The 19904-nt window shown below is 41.5% G+C and overlaps 2 protein-coding genes across 3 annotated transcripts in view; both read left to right on the plus strand.

The window, feature by feature from the left end:
• Positions 1-19904, plus strand: part of NGLY1 (N-glycanase 1) — a 53425-nt gene that overhangs the window by 13297 nt on the left and 20224 nt on the right. The window contains exons 7-12 of one of the 2 annotated variants that reach the window (XM_053263897.1): positions 2516-2661; positions 2890-3000; positions 5496-5660; positions 8890-9075; positions 12209-12386; positions 13758-18324. In XM_053263897.1, coding sequence (XP_053119872.1) covers positions 2516-2661; positions 2890-3000; positions 5496-5660; positions 8890-9075; positions 12209-12386; positions 13758-13930 — 959 coding nt within the window. In that variant the 3' untranslated portion in view covers positions 13931-18324. Of the gene's footprint in view, positions 1-2515; positions 2662-2889; positions 3001-5495; positions 5661-8889; positions 9076-12208; positions 12387-13757; positions 18325-19904 lie in introns of those variants that run through there. The other variant, XM_053263898.1, reaches the window with a different exon arrangement.
• TOP2B (DNA topoisomerase II beta) overlaps positions 12271-19904 on the plus strand; it is a 95567-nt gene continuing 87933 nt past the window's right edge. The window contains exon 1 of the mRNA XM_053263896.1: positions 12271-12386. Within this exon, the coding sequence (XP_053119871.1) occupies positions 12381-12386 (6 nt within the window). The 5' untranslated portion in view covers positions 12271-12380. The remainder of the gene's footprint in view (positions 12387-19904) is intronic.

Raw genomic sequence — 19904 nt, forward strand, 5'->3', positions numbered from 1 at the left:
TGTATATTTTCTGACATATTGTTGGTATTTTGAAAGCGTACCCCAAGACTGCCCTTAAGAAGCCTGTAGAAAGTACTTATCTGGGTAAGTATCACTTACCCAGATAACCCAATGTGTGTGCTTGTTCTTAATAGGAAAGGCTGGATAGGATTCCTTTAAAAAGTATATTTTTCTTAAAAGACTTAATCACCAGATATTCATGTTAGTCAATGAAATTCCCATTTATTAAGAAATAATCTTGTAAATTGTGTTTTAGTTTGATCTTATTTAAATGTAAAAATGTGGATTATGGCTAATGTTAGAGATGTGTACTTAAAAAGGGGCATTTTCTACTAGTGGTCTGCACGGAACCGCGGCTTTCCAGTTTGCAGCCGGGGGGGGGGCTCTTTAAGGGTGGGGGAGGGTGCACTTACCCTCCTGCTGCTTTCCCCCCCACTGGCGCTCCTTTTTTGAAAAGCATTTGGGGCAGCAGCATACCTCCCTGCTGGCTCTCCTCCCGTGTGCGCGCACGTCTGACATACACATGCGACACACACACGTGACGCATGTGCGCTCACCGTGCACACGGGCAATTGCACATTCTGAAGCCTTTTGCCGAGGAACGGGGGAAGGGGTGGCAGGGAGGTATGCTGCCACCCCAAATGCTTTTCAAAAAAGGAGCGCCGGTGGGGGGGAAGTGGCGGGAGGGGTAAGTGCACCCTCCCCCACCCTTAAAGAGTTACCCCGCCAGCATCGAACAACGAACCGCGCCCCCACCAGCAAACCGGTTCACAGTCCTTAGAATGGCCAGCGAACCGGTCCGTGCACATCACTATTTTCTACCTTATGTCCAGTTTTTTAATTACTTTGCACAATACCAGGAACTGTGTTGGAACTCTTTACTGAGTTGAAGCACCGCTGCTAGGTGACATCTTTGATCTACTTACTTATATTCCCATAATATGCAAGAATAATCTTATTACTTTGGGCACCAGAACACACTGTTGCTCAACACATAAGATGCTCAACTTATTTAAAATATAGTGGTTTCTGATGGTGCACAAGCCCAGCTGACTGCTTCACAGGTCACAGACACATCTCTCGGTCCCCTCCTTCTTTGGTCATTTTCACATTTGAACACCAGTTATTGGTGTCTGTATGGGTACATGTGTATAGGCACAATTGTGCATTATTATAACTTCGTAGAGTGTTCGTAGAGTGTTCGTAGAGGGCCAGAAGTGACTGTGGTGGTCACTTCCGTCTGCCATTTTTTAAGCATTTCTAAGCAGGATCTATGCAGAGCCATTTTGTGAATCATTTCTTTTTTTTAAAGATTTTTTCCCCTGTCATTTTTCATGGTTTGGGGGGCCATTTCACTGTTTGGGGGGCATTTCTGGACACAAAGAGACCCCACAGAGCATGGTAGAGTAGTCCGCCCCCCATTTTCACCATTTTCTGCCATTTTTTTGCAGGTTGGAGGGGTATTGCTGGGCACAAGGAGGCCCCACGGAGCATGGTGCAGTAGTTTGTGGGGGGGGTCTTGCTTTTGGGGGACATTTTTTGCCCTTTTCCCCCCATCAGGAACCCAGCTCCCTGTTTTCCATAGGCACAATGTCTTGTTACTCATAGTAGTAGGCAAGAAATGGAACCCCCGCAGGTAACAAGGTTTGCCTTACAATCCACAAATGGTGTACCCATGCATAGATCTGTACACACATAGAGTTATTGGGTACAAAAAATAACTTAGCTGAAGAACTTAAAATTCTAGGATGACAGATTTGGATATGTGTTTATATTTATAGTGCCCAACTTGCAGTAAAAATCATTTTAAATTTGAAGTCATCTTTTCTTACAAAAGGAAATAGGCAATGGCTGGACTGAGGGGCCATATCACATGTGTCTCTGAACCAATTGAGAAGATTTGAGGACTTCCTTGCTACCTTGTCCTAATAGTGGAAGTGCTAATCAGAGACAGAAAATGCAATTTATTATTTATTTATTTGTTATTATTATTATTATTAAAACTTTTATACCGCCCTTCCAAAAGGCTCAGGGTGGTTTACATTACTTGCAGGATACTCATTGTGCTATTTTCAGTAACCAATTGTTTAAAGTTGAGATGGTGTAGAAATACCGTTGGACTGTCCAAAGATTTTAGGACTGTATATTGTACGTCCCATGTAATAGCTGAAATGAAAATAGGTACATGGAAAAGACATTGGCTAGGAGGTTTTGGTGATGAAAGAATCTTAAAATGTACTACATTTTAGTGCTATAATCTAAAACTACATCCTAATTCTTTAGAAGAATAAGCAGAGGGATGGGACAAGACTTGTATGTGTGGAGGCACACAAGAGGAAGGTAGTTTAAAGTGGGAACCACCTTGAGACTGTGGAATAGAAAGGATATATATTTAAATAAGGAAAGGATGTTAGTTAAATGGGCATTCTTTGGATTTCTAAGGGTCCAACTTCCTGATGCAAAGGGGATTTCTTTCCAATGTCAACTGCTTTCCTTTGGCTTTTTTCCTCCACAGATCATGTGTGGACTGAAGTTTATTCTTCATCCCAGCAGAGGTGGCTTCATTGTGACTCTTGTGAAAATGTCTGTGATAAACCCCTTCTCTATGAGATTGGATGGGAGAAAAAGCTATCCTACATTATTGCATTCTCCAAAGATGAGGTGGGGAAGTGCTGCTTATTGACATAAAAATGAGACTTCCTTAGAAATAGATTTTCCTTTCAAAGCGTATTGTTTTGTTACCATTTTTAAGCAGTCTCATAGATGAATGATGAGATATTCTCTAGTCTAGAATAGTTCTGATGTTCCAGTGATATTCCAGACATTTAAGCTGCTCTATGCAATACGTAGTAGTTATTTTTTCTTTTTCTTTTGCAATTCATGCTTTAGGTTGTTGATGTCACATGGCGATACTCCTGTAAACATGAAGAATTGCTCTCTAGGAGGAAACGGGTCAAAGAAGCCATACTGCGTGAAACAATTAATAATCTTAACAAAGTGGTGGGTAGCTTTATCTTAGCTCATTTGTTAGTAATTATTGAAAATGAGCAGTCCTTGAATCAGGAACTGTGTACTTAATATGGTGCAGTTTACAGTGATTGTACAAAATGTATTTGCCGTTGTAAATATATGTGTATTTAATTCCCTCCCCCACGCCCGCTGGAAATTGCTTGTATGTAAATTATAAGACTGTTAAAATGGTACTTTGCCATATGACATTGCATTTTTGCCACAGGAGAATATTTGTGTCGTAGGTGGCCAACTTGGAGCATCAAGCATGCTTGCTAGCATGGTGTAGTGGTTAGAGTGCTGGACTAGGACTGGGGAGACCCAAGTTCGAATCCCCATTCAGCCGTGATACTTGCTGGGTGACTCTGGGACAGTCACTTCTCTCTCAGCCTAACCTATTTCACAGGGTTGTTGTGAGGAGAAACTTAAGTATGTAGCACACCACTCTGGGCTCCTTTGAGGGATATAAAATGTAGGGGGGCGGGATAAAATAAAATAAAAAAGCAGGAGCGTTGGCACTCCTGGAGAAGATTTCTGCTATGCTGCAAAGTTTGGTCTGCTTTGCTGGCTCATTAGCCTACTGGTAAAAGGCTACATATATTGTAGTGGGCCCATAGTGGAGCTATCTCATCTTTTTTTTCGTGACTGGTAGCATAGTTGCTAGAAAAGATGGCCTTCACTGCTTTAAAGTTTCTACATTTTGTTTGTGAAATTGCTGTTATTGAAATAGTCACATTGTGTCACAGTCTAGGCATCTCGAGGTTTCAGGAGGCCCTCAACAAACTGCCCTCAGAGTTCCCTTCCTACCTTAGAGGATCCCAAAAATTTTACTCCACCATCACCACACAAATTAGGAGCACAGAGGTTGTCTTGGAGATCAGCAGTGGAGTCCTTCTGAGAGCCTTGGCCTTTGACAAGTAGATTTTGTGGACATTGACATGATTTAGTTTTAGAAACTAAAGATTTAATATTTAGAGTTAATTCGCACAATCAAAAATGGTGTTCTACCCGGGTTTGGGAGCTGTGTGTGCTGCCAATTTTTGGTTGTGTATGGAAGCAAGGAATGAGGAAAACCTGGATAGCAGTGATTGTATGGAAACAAGGTAGGAAGAAAACCTGGGTAGCTTTTCCTCCTACCTTGCTTCCACACAATCACTTTTTTCCACGTTTTGCTCTTACCTTGCTTCCACACAACCAAAAATTGGTAGCACACACAGCTCCCAAACCTGGGTAGAACAGTTTTTGATTGTGTGAATGCTCTCTTTGAATCATAGCTGATGTAGTTTGACTCGGTTCTTTGAGTTAAAAATGTGAAGCTCGTACAATGTAAGCAAAAGCATCTATCAGTGGAATGATCCATCACTGGACTCGAACCTTTTCATGTACCAAATGATAAAGAGTTAGGTTAATCATGATGTCAAGAATGATACTACTGGGACAGTCAATCATGCGGAACAAAATAATTGGTCCAGTAATCCTACTGTCTTCCACTTTTCCCCATTAGTCTAGCAATAATATGGGTAGCTGACCCATATGCTCAAAGAAAGATTGAGCATGAATCTATCAAAGAAAGATTCATGAAAGAGATCACCTTGAGCAATCACCTGAAGAGAGAAGGAGGGGGCACATCACACTGTCTGGAATTACTTCACTCTTTTGATAAGGGCTGGGACAAAATGAGGTGAGAAGTTTTGTTTAGCCTTGAAACTTCTTATCATCTTACATGCCCTGCCTCTCTCTCTCTCTGCCTGTGCTCAGATACAATCATAGAGGAGCATTACCTTTAGTCCGTTGCAGTCCTTTGCAAATTAACCTGACAGGCACTATATGGAAACACCTTGCCAGAACAACCTTTTCCCTGGAATGAGGCCATGTTTCTCTTCCAAGCAGGCCCAGTGAAGAAAATAGCTCAGTGGCTATGTTTGAGAGGTACACCGAAGCACCCTCAAATGGTGTAGCGATTGTGGCTAGTAATGGGGGATTAGATGGATGCACCTTCTGTGAGCAGAACATCCCACACTATTGCTAGGGGTTCCCTCAACCCTCAAGAGAGGTATTTCAGGGGCTCAGAGGGTACGGACAGGGTGTGAAGATCCCTTGTGTGAGTCCTGGTTTGATGCACCTCATAAACAATGGTAAATACAAACATTTTCATGTTAATGTTAAACTTTTAATAGAAATTAAACATAGTGTGGAACATTTCCAACTTTCTTTGCCTTATATTCAAATTTTACTTAATATATTTATATGATTGTATGTGGAGCCTGGTTAAATCAAACTGATATTTTAAAAACTATTAAACAAAGATTTATTTTATGTTTTCCTCATTATGACACTAGAGAGTGGTTTCAAATTGTTTTAATGTTTTTCTTAATTTGTTTTGTTGCGAACTGTCCAGAGACATAAGTTTGGGGTGGTGTACAAATGTAATAAATAGATACAGTTGAGGGTGAGCTTAATTTTAACACTGCTTTTTGAAATCACAGAGGCAGCAATCGTTGACTGAAGGAAGAAAAAGGGAGCTCTTGGAGAGAATCATTGTGGAGCTTGTTGAGTTCATTTCTCCTAAAGTGCCTAAGCCAGGAGAACTTGGTGGAAGGGTATCTGGATCCATGGCTTGGAGAGTGGCCAGAGGTGAAATTGCTGTTGAGGTATGTAACACATCTATTGGTGGTGATTGTTTCAGAATTCTTAGTTTGTGCTCGAGTTGTGGGTTAATGACATAAGGGTTCCAATTCAGAGAAACTTAGTCATGCCTAAATCCCACTGAGGTTAGTCACAACTAACTTGCCTCATTGATTTAAATGAAGATGTAGTAAAGTTTTTACTTGTTTCAGCTATTACCCATGGAAAAGAAGCACTGTGCTGAAACAGCAGTTAACAAACAGATCCAAGCAATCACAGAACAAAAATATAGCAACTTAGAAAGATAATGAGGCGATTGTCATGATCGCCAGGGGTGGGCTGGAAAGGCATGAAGGGAAGGCTGCTCTTAATCTACCTTCCCTCCAGACGACCAAACCATCTGTCTTCGGCATGCCTCCCGCACAGCAACACAGGCACCCTGCTCTGTGCAGCTCTGTGAGATGCGGAAGATTCAGGGCTGGAACTTGTTGTTCCAACCTCCAGATATTTGGATATCCCACAATGCAATGCATGACGCGCACATTGGATTGGGAGTTCCCCCATCAGATGGGCGCTCTGTGTGCCCGTCTCTGTCTCTGCTTGGGCTGAACTCAGCCCAAGGAGACACACAGCACCCAGTAGCCAGGGTAAGGGTGCAAACACACCCATCGCCTCAGCTAATAGTCAGGTTTTTTAAGAGGGTTAGGTGAGTGGGGAGTGGACGGATCTGTGAGGATCCTGCTGCTTCTCATGACCACTCATAACCCAGGCTAGGTTAGGCTGTTTGTGAGAACAGCCTCATACAGTACTAATTAACTCTGACAGCAACCATCTGAGTCAACAATCCACTTCATGTGAATCAATATAATTTGGGGGTTTTTTTGTGACCGCCAAAGCAAAAGTTGACTCTGTTGAGTGATCTCTTTGTTTTTGTTGGCCAAAGGGATTTGAATTCCTGTTCGTTTGACCAGTATTCACAGCATTTCAGTAATTGGTGTAAAAACCTATTCTGTGCATTTTCAAAATTAACATGGAGCCAATTCTGATGATACCCCCTGGCACACATCATTAGGAAGGGATGTGCTGAGAATGCACCCATTGAGACATCCTCTGCAGACGACCTGGTGTGTCCCTTTATTATATGGCAGGGCTGCTCATCCGAATGGCCCATATACATATGTGCCAGATACCTGAGCATCTAGACCACATGTAGGGGACCATTCAGATGAACAGTGCACCCACCACCACATGATAAAGAATGTGCCAGGAGGACATTGGTGGAGGACATCCAAATGTGTGCTTTTCCCCTTCACGGCTCTTCCCCTTCATAATCATGTGTGTCAGGAGCTGGATCATCGGAACTGGCCCACTGTGAAACAGGTGTCTCCTCTCCACAGATATGACATAAGTTAAAATGCACATTTGTATGTTGTCCATCTGAGAAGGCATGTTGGACTGTATATCAGCTCAAAACAACAAGGAAAGTTGATTTTTGCGGAGGAAGGTCCCATTGATTTTAATGAATATTGAGACTTATTTTATCAGAACTCACCTCAGTGTGTGTGTGTGTCTGTGTCTCTGTGTCTCTGTGTAAATGTATTTCGTTTCCCCCCTGTTGTGCCCAGAAGTTTTTCTTCCTCTTTTTTAAAAGCAAGACATAACAAGACTGTTAGGGCAAGATAGTTCATCTTCTGCTAACACTGCATTCTTCCTCCTCATATTTAGTGTTTATTTAACACTGGGTGCTGTTTAGAATACAGTCACTGTACCGAGGATTTAGAATCAGTCAAGATGGGAGGGAGAAAGAGTTCAGCGAATGAAACAGGAGGGGTAATAATGCATAGACAAAAGTACATTCATAGATCTTGAGGTGAAACAAAGAGTTGAAGCAATCAGTCCTCAAGAAAGCCATTTACTGTAACTGTCATCCAGTTTGAAAATTCCACCCACCTTCCCCTTGGGTAGAACTTTCTGCAAATGAACCTGCTTGCTGCCTACAGTGCCTTATGGGCACAGGGAAGTGTCATGTGCATTTGGAACTGGTTTGGGACAGGTTGTGCTGAAGGAGGATTTGAGGACAGATTTGAAGACAACAAATCTGTTTTTCATGGCAGAATGCATGGATGGGATAATGGCAGTGGCAGGTGAGCTTATGCAGAGCTCATCAGAAGGGGAAATAAGAGATGAGATAGAAATGGGGACAGATCTCATAAAGGGATGTGCATAAACCAAGGTTCGTGCACTGGTTTGGTGCCAAACCAGTTCGGAACCGCAGAGAGGGGAGCAGACAGCAGGAGCTTTTGAAAAAGAGGAGAGCCGGCCTTTACGATCTCTCCGCCACCACTGCATGCAGCTTCCTGCTGTGGCAGTGCTTGTCCCAAGAACCTGCGTGTGGCGGCAGCACACACATGGTGTCTGCGCATGCGTGGACACCATGTGCTTCTGCCGCACACAGATTCTTGAGACAAGCGTCGCCACAACAGGAAGCTGCACGCAGTGGTGGCGCAGAGCAGGTCTCCTCTTTTTTTAATGCTTCCGCTCTCCACTCCCCTCCCTGCGTTGCCGGTTCAGTGCCGAACCAGTGCACAAACCTCGGTTTGTGCATATCCCTAATCTCAGACATTAACATTAGAAGCAGAATGTTGAGATACAGTACAAGAGGTGCTAATGTAAGACTTTGGGTGAAGTGGGGTCATATGGTTGTGGCAGTGGGAAAGGTTATTCTAATGGAGACATGCCAAATTGGTGGAATGTGGGAGTCATAAGGCAGGTGGAAGCATCAATAGAGGAGATTGAAGGAATCTAGCTGAGAAGATCATAGAGAACGGCTTTCACTATAGCTAATGGGGTGGAGAGTAGATCTTGAAGATGTTGAATAGGAAGAAACAACAAGATCTGGCAGTATTTTGGAGTTGAGAAGGAAAGGCAAGAATTCAAGATAGCGTTGAGTTTACTTGCCCACTAGAAGGGGTGTGACAAAGGGCAGAATGACAGCAGTATATCTGAATGGGAAGGATGGATGGGGGAGAACCTGGAGCAGAAATAGCTGCTCCATCTTTCCATTATTTGATCAAATTGTTTTAGTAAGAATATTTCACTACTTCCGTGCAGAGTCTCTTTAAAAACATGTTAGAGAAGGAGAGCTCATACAGATTTTACATGTAAATATGGCAAATACTTTATTATAAATCAATATTAACTCCAATTAATTTTTTAATGAAAACCTAACTTACAGTTTTGGATTGGATTAATTAGAGCAAAGAAGTTGTTTTTATTCCAACTGAACAAGAGAAGGCCTCTAAGCTTTTGCACCTCCGCTACAATATAGTAGAAGATCGTTATACACGAATATCCAATAATAATGAAAAGATTAATGGCTGGGAGAAAGGTGTATGGAGAATGGAATCTCTGTGGAGAAAAGTGGAATCAGACTGGAAAATGGTAAGTATCATACCAAGGAAACAACTTCCGGAGGGGTTGTTCAAAATTCTACTATTCTAAAAGTATTTTAGAATACTTTATTATAAATGTAAGCAGTGATGTGAGAAACCTACAACTATGAATATTTATAATAGTACTTTTCAACAAAAGTTTTCAAAGTGGTTTACATAGAGAAATAAAAGTAAACTAGCTGACCTGGCGCATAGCATCTGCGCCCCTAGTAGCGCCGCCGCCAGCGCCGCCGGGCCCGAGAGTGCCGCGGCGGCGGCTAGGCCTGAGAGTGCTGCCACCGGCGCAACCGGGCCCGAGAGTGCCGCCGCGGCTGGGCCCGAGAGTGCCGCCGCGGCTGGGCCCGAGAGTGCCACCGCCTGGCCCGAGAGTGCCGCCGCGGCCAGGCCCGAGAGTGCCGCCGCGGCCGGGCCCCGAATGCCGCCGCCTGGCCCGCCGCCGCCTGGCCTGCGGCGCGGCCTGGCCCGCCGCCTTGCCTCCGCAGCCGCCCAGCCAGGCAATTCTCCTGGGTGCACCAGGACCAATCAGGTGCCCCCGCAGCCCAGCCAATCAGCTGGGCTGCCGGGACACACGTTCTAAAGGCACACCCAGGAGAATTAAATATATAGATAAATAAAGATGGCTGCATGTCCCAAAAGGGGTTACAGTCCAAAAAGAAACATACGGTGGACACCAGCAACAATTGTTGGAAAAATGCTGTGCTAGGGTTGGATAGATATGGTTGCTCTCCCCCTGCTAAATATAAGAGAATCAGGTGCCTCTGCTCAGTTAGCAGGGGCCAGCCTCAAGTTGCAAAGTTTATTTTTTCATCAATATTCTTGTGAATGTTTGTGTTTGCAGCTTGAGTTGGTAAATATTAATGTCCAGCATCAGATAAGATGGCCAGGTAACCAAAGACGCTGGGAATGAAGGTAGCTTGCCTTTCAGAATAGGATGGTGGAGGTGGCTGAAGATAACAAATATCTGTTCTCATATTAAACCTTCTATCTGACATTTCCCATTCAAAGGTGGACTAATACAAGAACTGCCTATAATAAAAGCGCTGCCTCACCAAATAATTAATTTTCCAGCTACACAGAAGGGGTTTCATAGTCTATAGTTTCTCTCCATTGCACAACAGTAGGTAGAATTTCCTTAGCCCTTAATGTTGTCTCCCCTTTGCAAAAAGACCAAGCATGTCAGTCACTGTGAATTGATGAAGGTCCTACCCAAGGCCATTTCCATTTGTAAGAAAACTAAATATCAGCTGAACGTGTACTCCAAATCTAAGAAAGGAGCCTGGCAGATGACAATGTGGGGGAGAAAGCATGTCCAGCTGTCAGCATAATCAGTTAAAGATAACTGAAACGAATGGCCCGATCCAGGCTTGGGTCCTGTGCATGCAATACTCCTTGCAAGACACAGTGTCCAGTTCTGGGAGCCACATGTGCAGATCTCCATGCTGCATCAGGTTCGTGTATACAGCCCCTGACATCAGGCCCTGACATCAGATTTGAAAGTGCCCATCACTAGTCTGTGGTGAAGGAATAAATCGATACACCCTTTCTCGCCTCCCACCCCGCCCTCCGCCCCAATGGGTAATGTTGACAGTGCCAGCCATGTGTTTGGTGAGTAGCCAGTTGTGATTCTGAGTGCAGAACCACACATGCAGCCTGTTGCTGCGTGTGTGGACCTTGGGATTGGTTTATGTTATTTAGGCATACATACTTACATGCACACCGGTGACTGTACACATGTGCATGTGTTTGTATGAATAATTGCACATGCTTTCATTTTAAAGTGGACCTAGGTACAGGCCCTTCAAATGCAGAGGATAGATAGGAAGTGCACTGCTGTACATGTGTTGAACATGGTTTCTGAATAACATTTATGGTTTCTGAATGTACTGTGGGTACAGATCTGTACACATGTGACACATAGATTGTGGATAGGGCCCTGGTGGTGTATTGCAGAAATATTACTGATCCATATAAAATGTCAGCATATCAATTCAGTTGTAAAAATCAGGACTAAATATAAGAATTCATTGAACTATATGGGAATTATTAAATACAGGTGAAACTCGGAAAATTAGAATATCGTGCAAAAGTCCATTAATTTCAGTAATGCAAATTAAAAGGTGAAACTGATATATGAGACAGACGCATTACATGCAAAGCGAGATAAGTCAAGCCTTAATTTGTTATAATTGTGATTGTGATGATCATGGCGTACAGCTCATGAAAACCCCAAATCCACAATCTCAGAAAATTAGAATATTACATGGAACCAAGAAGACAAGGATTGAAGAATAGAACAATATCGGACCTCTGAAAAGTATACAGTGTACTGTGCTTGATTGGCCAGCAAACTTGCCTGACCTGACCCCATAGAGAATCTATGGGGCATTGCCAAGAGAAGGATGAGAGACATGAGACCAAACAATGCAGAATTGCTGAAGGCCGCTAATGAAGCATCCTGGTCTTCCATAATACCTCATCAGTGCCACAGGCTGATAGCATCCATGCCACGCCGCATTGAGGCAGTAATTGCTGCAAAAGGGGCCCAAACCAAGTACTGAATACAAGTATAAGCATGCTTATACTTTTCAGAGGTCCGATATTGTTCTATTCTTCAATCCTTGTCTTCTTGGTTCCATGTAATATTCTAATTTTCTGAGATTGTGGATTTGGGGTTTTCATGAGCTGTACGCCATGATCATCACAATTATAACAAATTAAGGCTTGACTTATCTCGCTTTGCATGTAATGCGTCTGTCTCATATATCAGTTCCACCCTTTAATTTGCATTACTGAAATTAATGGACTTCTGCACGATATTCTAATTTTCCGAGTTTCACCTGTACATCGTTTGTTGAGCTAATAGTTCTGGCTGTTAGACCTGCAGCCTGATCCTATGCATGTTTACTCAGAAGTAAGATGACCTAAAATGAATGGGGTTTACTCTCTGGTACATGTACATATGATGACAGCCCAAGCGTGTACAGGATGTAATACACATGCAATGCAACCCTGTGCATGTTTACTTGGAAGCAACACTGTCTTCAGTGGGGCTTACTCCTGTGCATAGGATTCTCGCCTTAACATGATTCAGTGCTTCTTATGCACATTTTGTTTCTAACTAGGTTTATTTAGCCCGAAAAGAAGGATCATTGTCTGGCTACATCTGCTGGAAGTTTGAGTGTGGCTCAGTTGGTCTAAAAATAGAAAGCATTTCAGTCAGAACGAGCAGTCAGACATTTCAGAGTGGAAGAGTAAGGTGGATGCTGCGCTCTGGAAACACTGTCGTCGATGTAAATGGAGGCAAGTCTGAAATTTTCTACTGTTTTGATCATGCATCATCAAACAAAGCAAGGATATGAAGTTTTAAGATTTAATTATCATTCATAAATTATTGTTAATGCCCACAGTTATCTATCTATTATTTTAATGCCCCCAATTCATTGCAGAGCATATCTCATTCATCCTCACAACAACCCTGCAAAGGGGGTCATTGCTTTCCTAGTAGAAAAATGGGGCTGAGCTAAATGGCTGGTCCAAAGTCACACATTGGCTGAATTTTGTGCTTCAGGTTTTCCTGATTATGTCTGGATTTTGTGGGGAAACTATGGATCTCTTCACTACCTATTGTTGTTGCATTTGGATGGCTGATCTGTCAAACAGCCTAAAGTGCTGTTCATTCAAGCTAAACTACTAGGGTTTAAGCTGGTTTAATCCCATTGACTGCAAATGGGACCTAGAACATATATCTCTGTTATAGGCTGTCTTGTTTCTGTCTGCTGCAGTTTTAGTTCATGTTGCTTTTCCTGTATTTCTCTCTGAAGACTTGCTCAAGTGTTGAGCTTAATGCATTGGGTTATTCTGAGACAGGAGGCCAAGGGATCCCACCATTGGCAGTGCATCATGAATGGTCGTAGCTGGAACTGCAGATGTGGAAAAAACAAATGAATTTTTGCATTTTTCTCAAATAGCTCATGTGGCTTTCAGAACTGTCTTTGTCCCCTGCCCCAGTCTGTACACTATAGTGCAGCAACTGGGCTGTCTAAAGGAATGTATGTGCTTGCTTTGTTTTTTCAAAATTCTTTTTAGTCCTCTCTCTTTACTTACACACACACACACACACTCTGCATGATTGCACATGAATGCAAGATCCGCTTCTTCTGAACAATCATGTTTTGCATATTCTAAATTAGTTCCTGCCACAGAGGCCATGAGGGCTCATCTCGCCCAGTTTCAGTCTGGAACCTTTTTCAGCACAGCAGTACTGCATACATGTCAATTCCCAGATGTTTGCAATGCAGATCAGATGCAAGTTACATATGCCTCTGACCCACAAAAAAATCCAAGAGCAGAGAAGGCCTACTGTTAAATACAAATGCTCAAAGCTTGAATACAAATACTCAAGAAGCTTGTGGCTTGGTCTGTAAATCTGAACAGGCATCACACATTCCAGATTGACTTCAGTGTGTCAAGGATTTTACCTGAAGCGGTTAAGTATTCACTTAACTGCTATGAGTTGTAAATAAATTCTGACAAGGGCCGACACAACTGTTATTGCAGAACAATGAAGAGTTTGCAGTGGTTGATAACATCCTCCTTTTAAACTAGATTTAATATTTATTTTTCGTTCGCATTTGTTTTTAACAGGATTGATTTTGTTTTTCCTCTCTCTAGATAAAATCTTTCATGCTTATCCTGGTATTTCCAACGTAACAGATGTTATTTTGGAAGCTGAACTAAGTGGAGGGGATGGTGATATTGCATGGCAACACACACAGCTATTTCGGCAAAGTTTAAATGAGAGCGAGGATTGTTTTGAGATCATTATAAAATTCCGTGACCTTTGAATATCTAAACAGAGAAGACATCTCTATCAAGCAAGGACTTGTGGCACAAAATATATTTAAAAAACCATAAGAACTTTGTTGGAAGGTCTTTCCCCTAATATTGTATTTTTCACAGGGCTGTTGTGAAGAATCAACTTTCCATAATGTGAAACTTAATGAAATCCTGGAAACTTGTAAGTGGCTGACATCCAGACTAACATAGCACAGGCTGAATAATAATCTCTCATGCACACATGATTTTCCTTTCCCTCTGCAGCCCTCTGTGCCTCCTGGAAATATGTCCCTGTGGTCTGCTGGACCTTTGAGGACATATTTTTGGGAGGCAAGAGGAGCTGCTGAAGGGAAGAAGGATTGGGAGAAATCACCCCTCCCCTGTAGTACATGTAAAAGGTTGTTCAACAAATGCAACACTAATCTGGCTGTCAGCCATTGTTTCTTGAAAATGGGCATCAAATGCCTATGCATCAGAGAAAAGGGAAGAATGCAGAGCACCATACAGATTAGTTACTAATTATTAAGCACCACAGAAATCAATGAGAAAAGTTAGACATTACTAAGAATTACTGTTTATTTTAATGGGACTTAGTCATGACTTAGTCTGGATTTAGCATGCAGTCTTTTGCATTCAGCCACCTAATGGCACAGCGGGGAAATGACCTGACTAGCCAGTCAGAGGTTGCCGGTTCGAATCCCCACTGCTATGTTACCCAGACTGAAACACCTATATTGGGCAGCAGCGATATAGGAAGAGGCATCATCTCATACTGCGCGGGAGATGGCAATGGTAAACTCCTCTTGTATTCTACCAAAGACAACCACAGGGCTCTGTGGTTTCCAGGAGTCGACACTGACTTGAAGGCACAACCTTACCTTTACCTGTTGCATTCAAAAAACAATTAGAGCTATAATCCTGTGCACACTTACTTGGGAATGTCCCATTGAGCAAATTGGGATTTAATTCTGAGGAAACCTAAGTTTGGGGTGCATTTCATTTACAGTTAGGATACATATTTTCTAATGTTTAATCTATACAGGGATTTTTATTTTTTTTACTGAATGACTATTTCAATGATTTTCTGTTTAATTTTGAATTTAGAAATTCTGTTTTTTGGTGATTGCATTTTTGTTTGCTTGCAATTTTATAACTGGCAGTTTATTTCATTCAAAATATTAAAGTAACATTAAACTGTGAAATAAATACTAGCTTCTGATGTTATTTTTGGTTGACTTTATACTCTAGAACTGAAACTGACAGAATAGTTAACTTTGATTTCTATTCAGTCATATCTAAAATTTCCAAAGTTAAAAATATACTCTGATCCAGAATTCAATATTTTGGAGGTTAGTCATAGAAAATTTAAATTTATTGTGCCCCTAAAATGGCCAGCCGTGTAAAATGTTATCTTAAATGACCTCAAAATATGAAGTTTTTTATATATAAAATATCTAGTTATGCATATTTTTGTACAGTGTAAATATGAATTTATCCACTTTTAAAAATAAAGCTGCCATTTCAATTGAGTTACTTGTAGTCACTCTGCAGCTATTTCCTTGGGTCAACTTTATATATATAAATAGCAGCTCTTTGTCCCAGTCTAGACCCCACTGAATGCATCAAGTGGTGACCTCTGAAGCCCATGAGTGATGGAGCTCTTCATTCATTTCAAAGGATGGAGCTGTTCCAAGCAAATCAAGGAATCTACCCTGGTCTGCCCTTTCACTGAAATGAAAGTGTAAGGACTTGAAAGGCTCCTGTTTATATAATGGAGTCTCCACCCATGGGCCTCAGATTATTGGTTGCTTTTGCTCATTTTGAAAAATATGTTTATGGCACAACCCACTAGGTACATCATCACGGTATTTGAGGATGATGACTAGATACTACTGCCATGCCTATCCTGCTGATATGAATAGGAGCCACAAGAGAGCAAACAGTGTCAGGTGAATGGTGCATTAAGGTGATTGTGTTCATTACTTAACTTCCATTCCTTAAAACTGAATTTGCTGCTTAAAATTTGCTTCTGGTCTCTCTCTACACTTGTGGCTACAGGCTGGAAGTTCTGTAAATGAAGGGACTCTGTTCCAGACAGATTTACAGCACAATACTTACTTGCTCAGAAGTAAGTGCTACTGTGTTCACTGAGGCTTGCTCCTACGTAAGTGTGCATAGGTCATTTTTAACTTTCATTGAAATCAGTGAGTCCTAAGTTAGTCATTGATTTGCCCCAATGATTTCAATGGAATGTAAGCATAATTAACTTCTCTGGATTGAGGTGAGTGGTTGACATGTTCCACAGTGTAATGCAGTTGGTTCAGAACTATCCGTGCCACTGTGAGGCTCTAATACACGTGCCCATGGTGCTGCACTAGAGTAAAATTCACCCTTGTATGTTCAAGGGCGAGTTGTACCAGAATAGCCTTCTTGCGCAACATTGTGAGCATGTGTGTACTGGCACAGTGGTTCTGAACCATCCACGTCATCCTGTGGGGCATGTCAGCCAGTATTTCACTAAAATAAAGTGGCTGCTTGGTTTCAGTAACTCCTTTCTGTGCAATTGGGGAAACTGTGGGTTCAGCTGTAAGGATATTCTCTACTTGCAGCCCTGGAGGTAAAAAATAAGGATAGAAAATTAAAGTGTACTCTCCGTACTGTATATATTCAGTGATTTGAAAGGATTCAACCATTTCTTGCTTATGAAACCTCCTTCCTAAAGACACTCATACGCACAGTTTTGCCAACAAAATAACTTGTACATAATTGTGTTTAGATTAGAGTTAGATTCAGTTATAGCTAATGAAGTTATTAAACATACTGCATTTTACCCTGTTCTTTGACTTAAGTCATCTATTAAATGGGGAGCTCATCAGGACAGAAACCTCTAAGGAGTTTTGCCAGGGGAAAAGATCAGGTTAAAGAAAATAAACAGGCAAGTACCATTGGAGAAAGCTGTGCACTCAGATTAAGCTTTGGATAACCCTTCAAGTGAAAATAATGTGTGTTCTGAATGGCATTTCTGCCTACACATTTTGAAATATTATTCCATAATTATAGAGTCTACAATTCTAATATTATGAAACCTAGAATGGATTAACAGGATGTGATGATAAATTTATAGGGTGATAATCTCACTATGGACAAGATTTCTTCCTTTGACATATTGTCACAGAAATTAAAAGATCATCCCATGGGAAGCAAAAAATACAGCCCTGCAGTACAGAGACTACTACATTTATTGCAGAACAAGCTTTGGTAGGCTGTTGCCCAATTCACCTGATACACACCTGTAAACTTGGGTGATGTATACAGTGTATGAGGTACGGTTTTACATAGTGATACTAATAATAAAATATAAAAGTTACTTAATCAAAGTTATTTATGTCCCTAGACCCAGTCCTAACAGATCAACACAAAATGCAATAAAAAATATATGCATCTACTGAAGCTTTGGACCTCCTGTCAATAGTACTAAGCGGGGGCTAAGTATTTCCAAATCACCAAATACTGTTCAATTTGCACGAGACAGACCCAAATTTACAACACTGTGTATGAGGTATAATTGTCCTTCCATAGTTAAGAGAGCTAGCCAGTTAGAACTAGAGATAAAGTCTCAAATTTATTGGTGAAGTATTTTTAACTTGGCAGCGTAAAATCCCAGCCACTCTTTGAATTTTTTTGGTAAAGTATGTTTACTCTGGGACATTGAAATGTTTGCCCATCGGTTCTGAAAGTTGTCATTTTTAATGTTTGGTTTGTGTCTAATTATTATGTTATATAGAGGCTATCCTGTTTGGTCTATGTGAGTGGCAGAAGGGAATTGTTGACAAGTGATGCCATATAGTATAGATGTGCATGTGAGGAAATTACTGCTGTTGCACGAATATCATCATGTATCTTAATCCACCAATAGACTGTTGAGCATGAGGTTTCTCTGATGTATGGTTAGCATTCTGAATTTGGAAGAAGAGAATACATATGTTAGACTTCGATTTTGTTTTCTGTTGAGAGGGGAACGACAATTTTCTTTCCAAAATATGTTTTGCAACTCAATTATTTTATGAAATAGTCCTGTATGGGTGTGAGATAAAAAATTTAACCACAACTTATTATTCATATAGCTGCTTTACAAACAGATCCCTGAGCAGGATCTGAGAGGAATCTAGCAACCATCTCATGGGATCAATTCTACAAAACCTATATGAAGGAACAGTTTTGGTCTAATTGTTCACATGGATGTGCTAAGGGGATCACTTCTGAGATTTATTCCACACTTGTAATCTGATTTTCTTCATCCCCTGTTCCTAATTAGACTTTGACTCATCTACCTGCAAAAAATTATGATTTACCCCATTAAAAGCCTTTAAGAAATTGAAACATAAAGTATGGTCAAAGCTGATCTGTCAGACTACTAATGTGTAACTTGAGAGAACAGGCAGCATTTAATATGGTTTGAACTGCAGAGTGGTTGCAGATGGACAAAGTAAATATCTGGCATTTTTAAAGCTTTGTAGGTTGTGTCTTTTGCTTTAAATACAGCATATAAACCATGCAATAGCTATGTCTGCATACTCATCAGACAGACATACACCACCTAACCTTGTATACAAACACTTGCAAACAGAATCTCTAGAGAGAAATGTAATTTTTTAGAAACAAATTAGCACTGCATTCCCAACTGATTTCAATAGAACTTAATTGTGTGTCGCTAGGTGCAGCATTGCAACCTTGTTGAAGAGGAACGGAGGGGAAATGCAGTGTGTTCATATATGTGTGTGTTTAATCATAGCATACAGTGTATTAGTACAAATTTTAAAGGAATTTTTTATTTGAATAGAACTATTCCTGTATGCAAGCTTTCTAGAGAAAGAAGACTGCAGTGTGTTTGGAATAAAGTAGAACAGCTAGCCTAAATTATAGGTGTCCACGGGTTCACTATTGCTATACATTATGGATAGCTAACCTGAAGTAAAGCTGCATATGGGTGAGGCCACAAATTCAGTTTGCTGGGATACTAATTTAAAAAATCACATCAACACACCCCTTCTGTTCTTTGAGTTTCTTAACAAACCTGTTGAACAACTCTTTCCAACCATGCTTGTAATATTGGAAGAATGCTTTGCTCCATTAATCGTATCGGTTTCCATAGAGTAATAAGGCTCCTAGATCCAGTGTACCCTGAGGCTGATGCTAGTACCTCCTTCTGAAGCACAATGAATGCTCTATGTCAGGGATTCTCAACGTTGGGTCCCTAGATGGGTCCCTAGGACTTCAACTCCCACAATCCTCAACCACAGGACATTGGAGCTGGGAATTATGGGAGTTGAAGTCCAATAACACCTGGGGATCCAACACTGAGAATCCTTGCTCTATATTACTGTAACAGCCCTCTTGACTGGGGTAGAATAGCTAGCCCCAGAGCAAACTGCCCTCCCTCACATGTATAACAGCATGCTCCAAACAGCTAAGTAGTTGTGGGTAGTTTTGGGCATAGACACACCAGAGACAGAACAGCAGTTTGAAAAGAAGAGGGGAAAAGAGATGCTACATCACCATACATTCAACTAAATATAATAAAAAAGCTAGCAGATCCTTGTGGCGTAGGAGAACACCGGGAGAACACAGGAAGCTACCATGTATTGAATCAAACTCTTTGTTCATCTTTCATCTAGCTCAGTATTGTCTACACAGAGAGGCAGCAGCTTCTCCAAGGTTGCAGGCAGGAGTTTCTCTCAGCCCTATCTTGGAGATGCCAGGGAGGGAACTTGGAACCTTCTGCATGAAAGCATGCAGGTGCTCTTCCCAGAGCAGCCCCATCCTCTACTCCAAGAGTAAAGGAGTATACATGTTGAGTCTCTAAGTTCCACCAGGCAAGCTGATTCCTCTTGAATTAGACTTTCCTGGGACACAGGTACTAACAGGGGCAGCCAATCACTGCAAAGCTGTCTCTGCTCTCCAGGGCATCCAAGATTTAGCTTG

This window comes from Hemicordylus capensis, chromosome 6 (assembly GCF_027244095.1).
Source record: "Hemicordylus capensis ecotype Gifberg chromosome 6, rHemCap1.1.pri, whole genome shotgun sequence".
In the NCBI taxonomy this organism is placed as follows: domain Eukaryota; kingdom Metazoa; phylum Chordata; class Lepidosauria; order Squamata; family Cordylidae; genus Hemicordylus; species Hemicordylus capensis.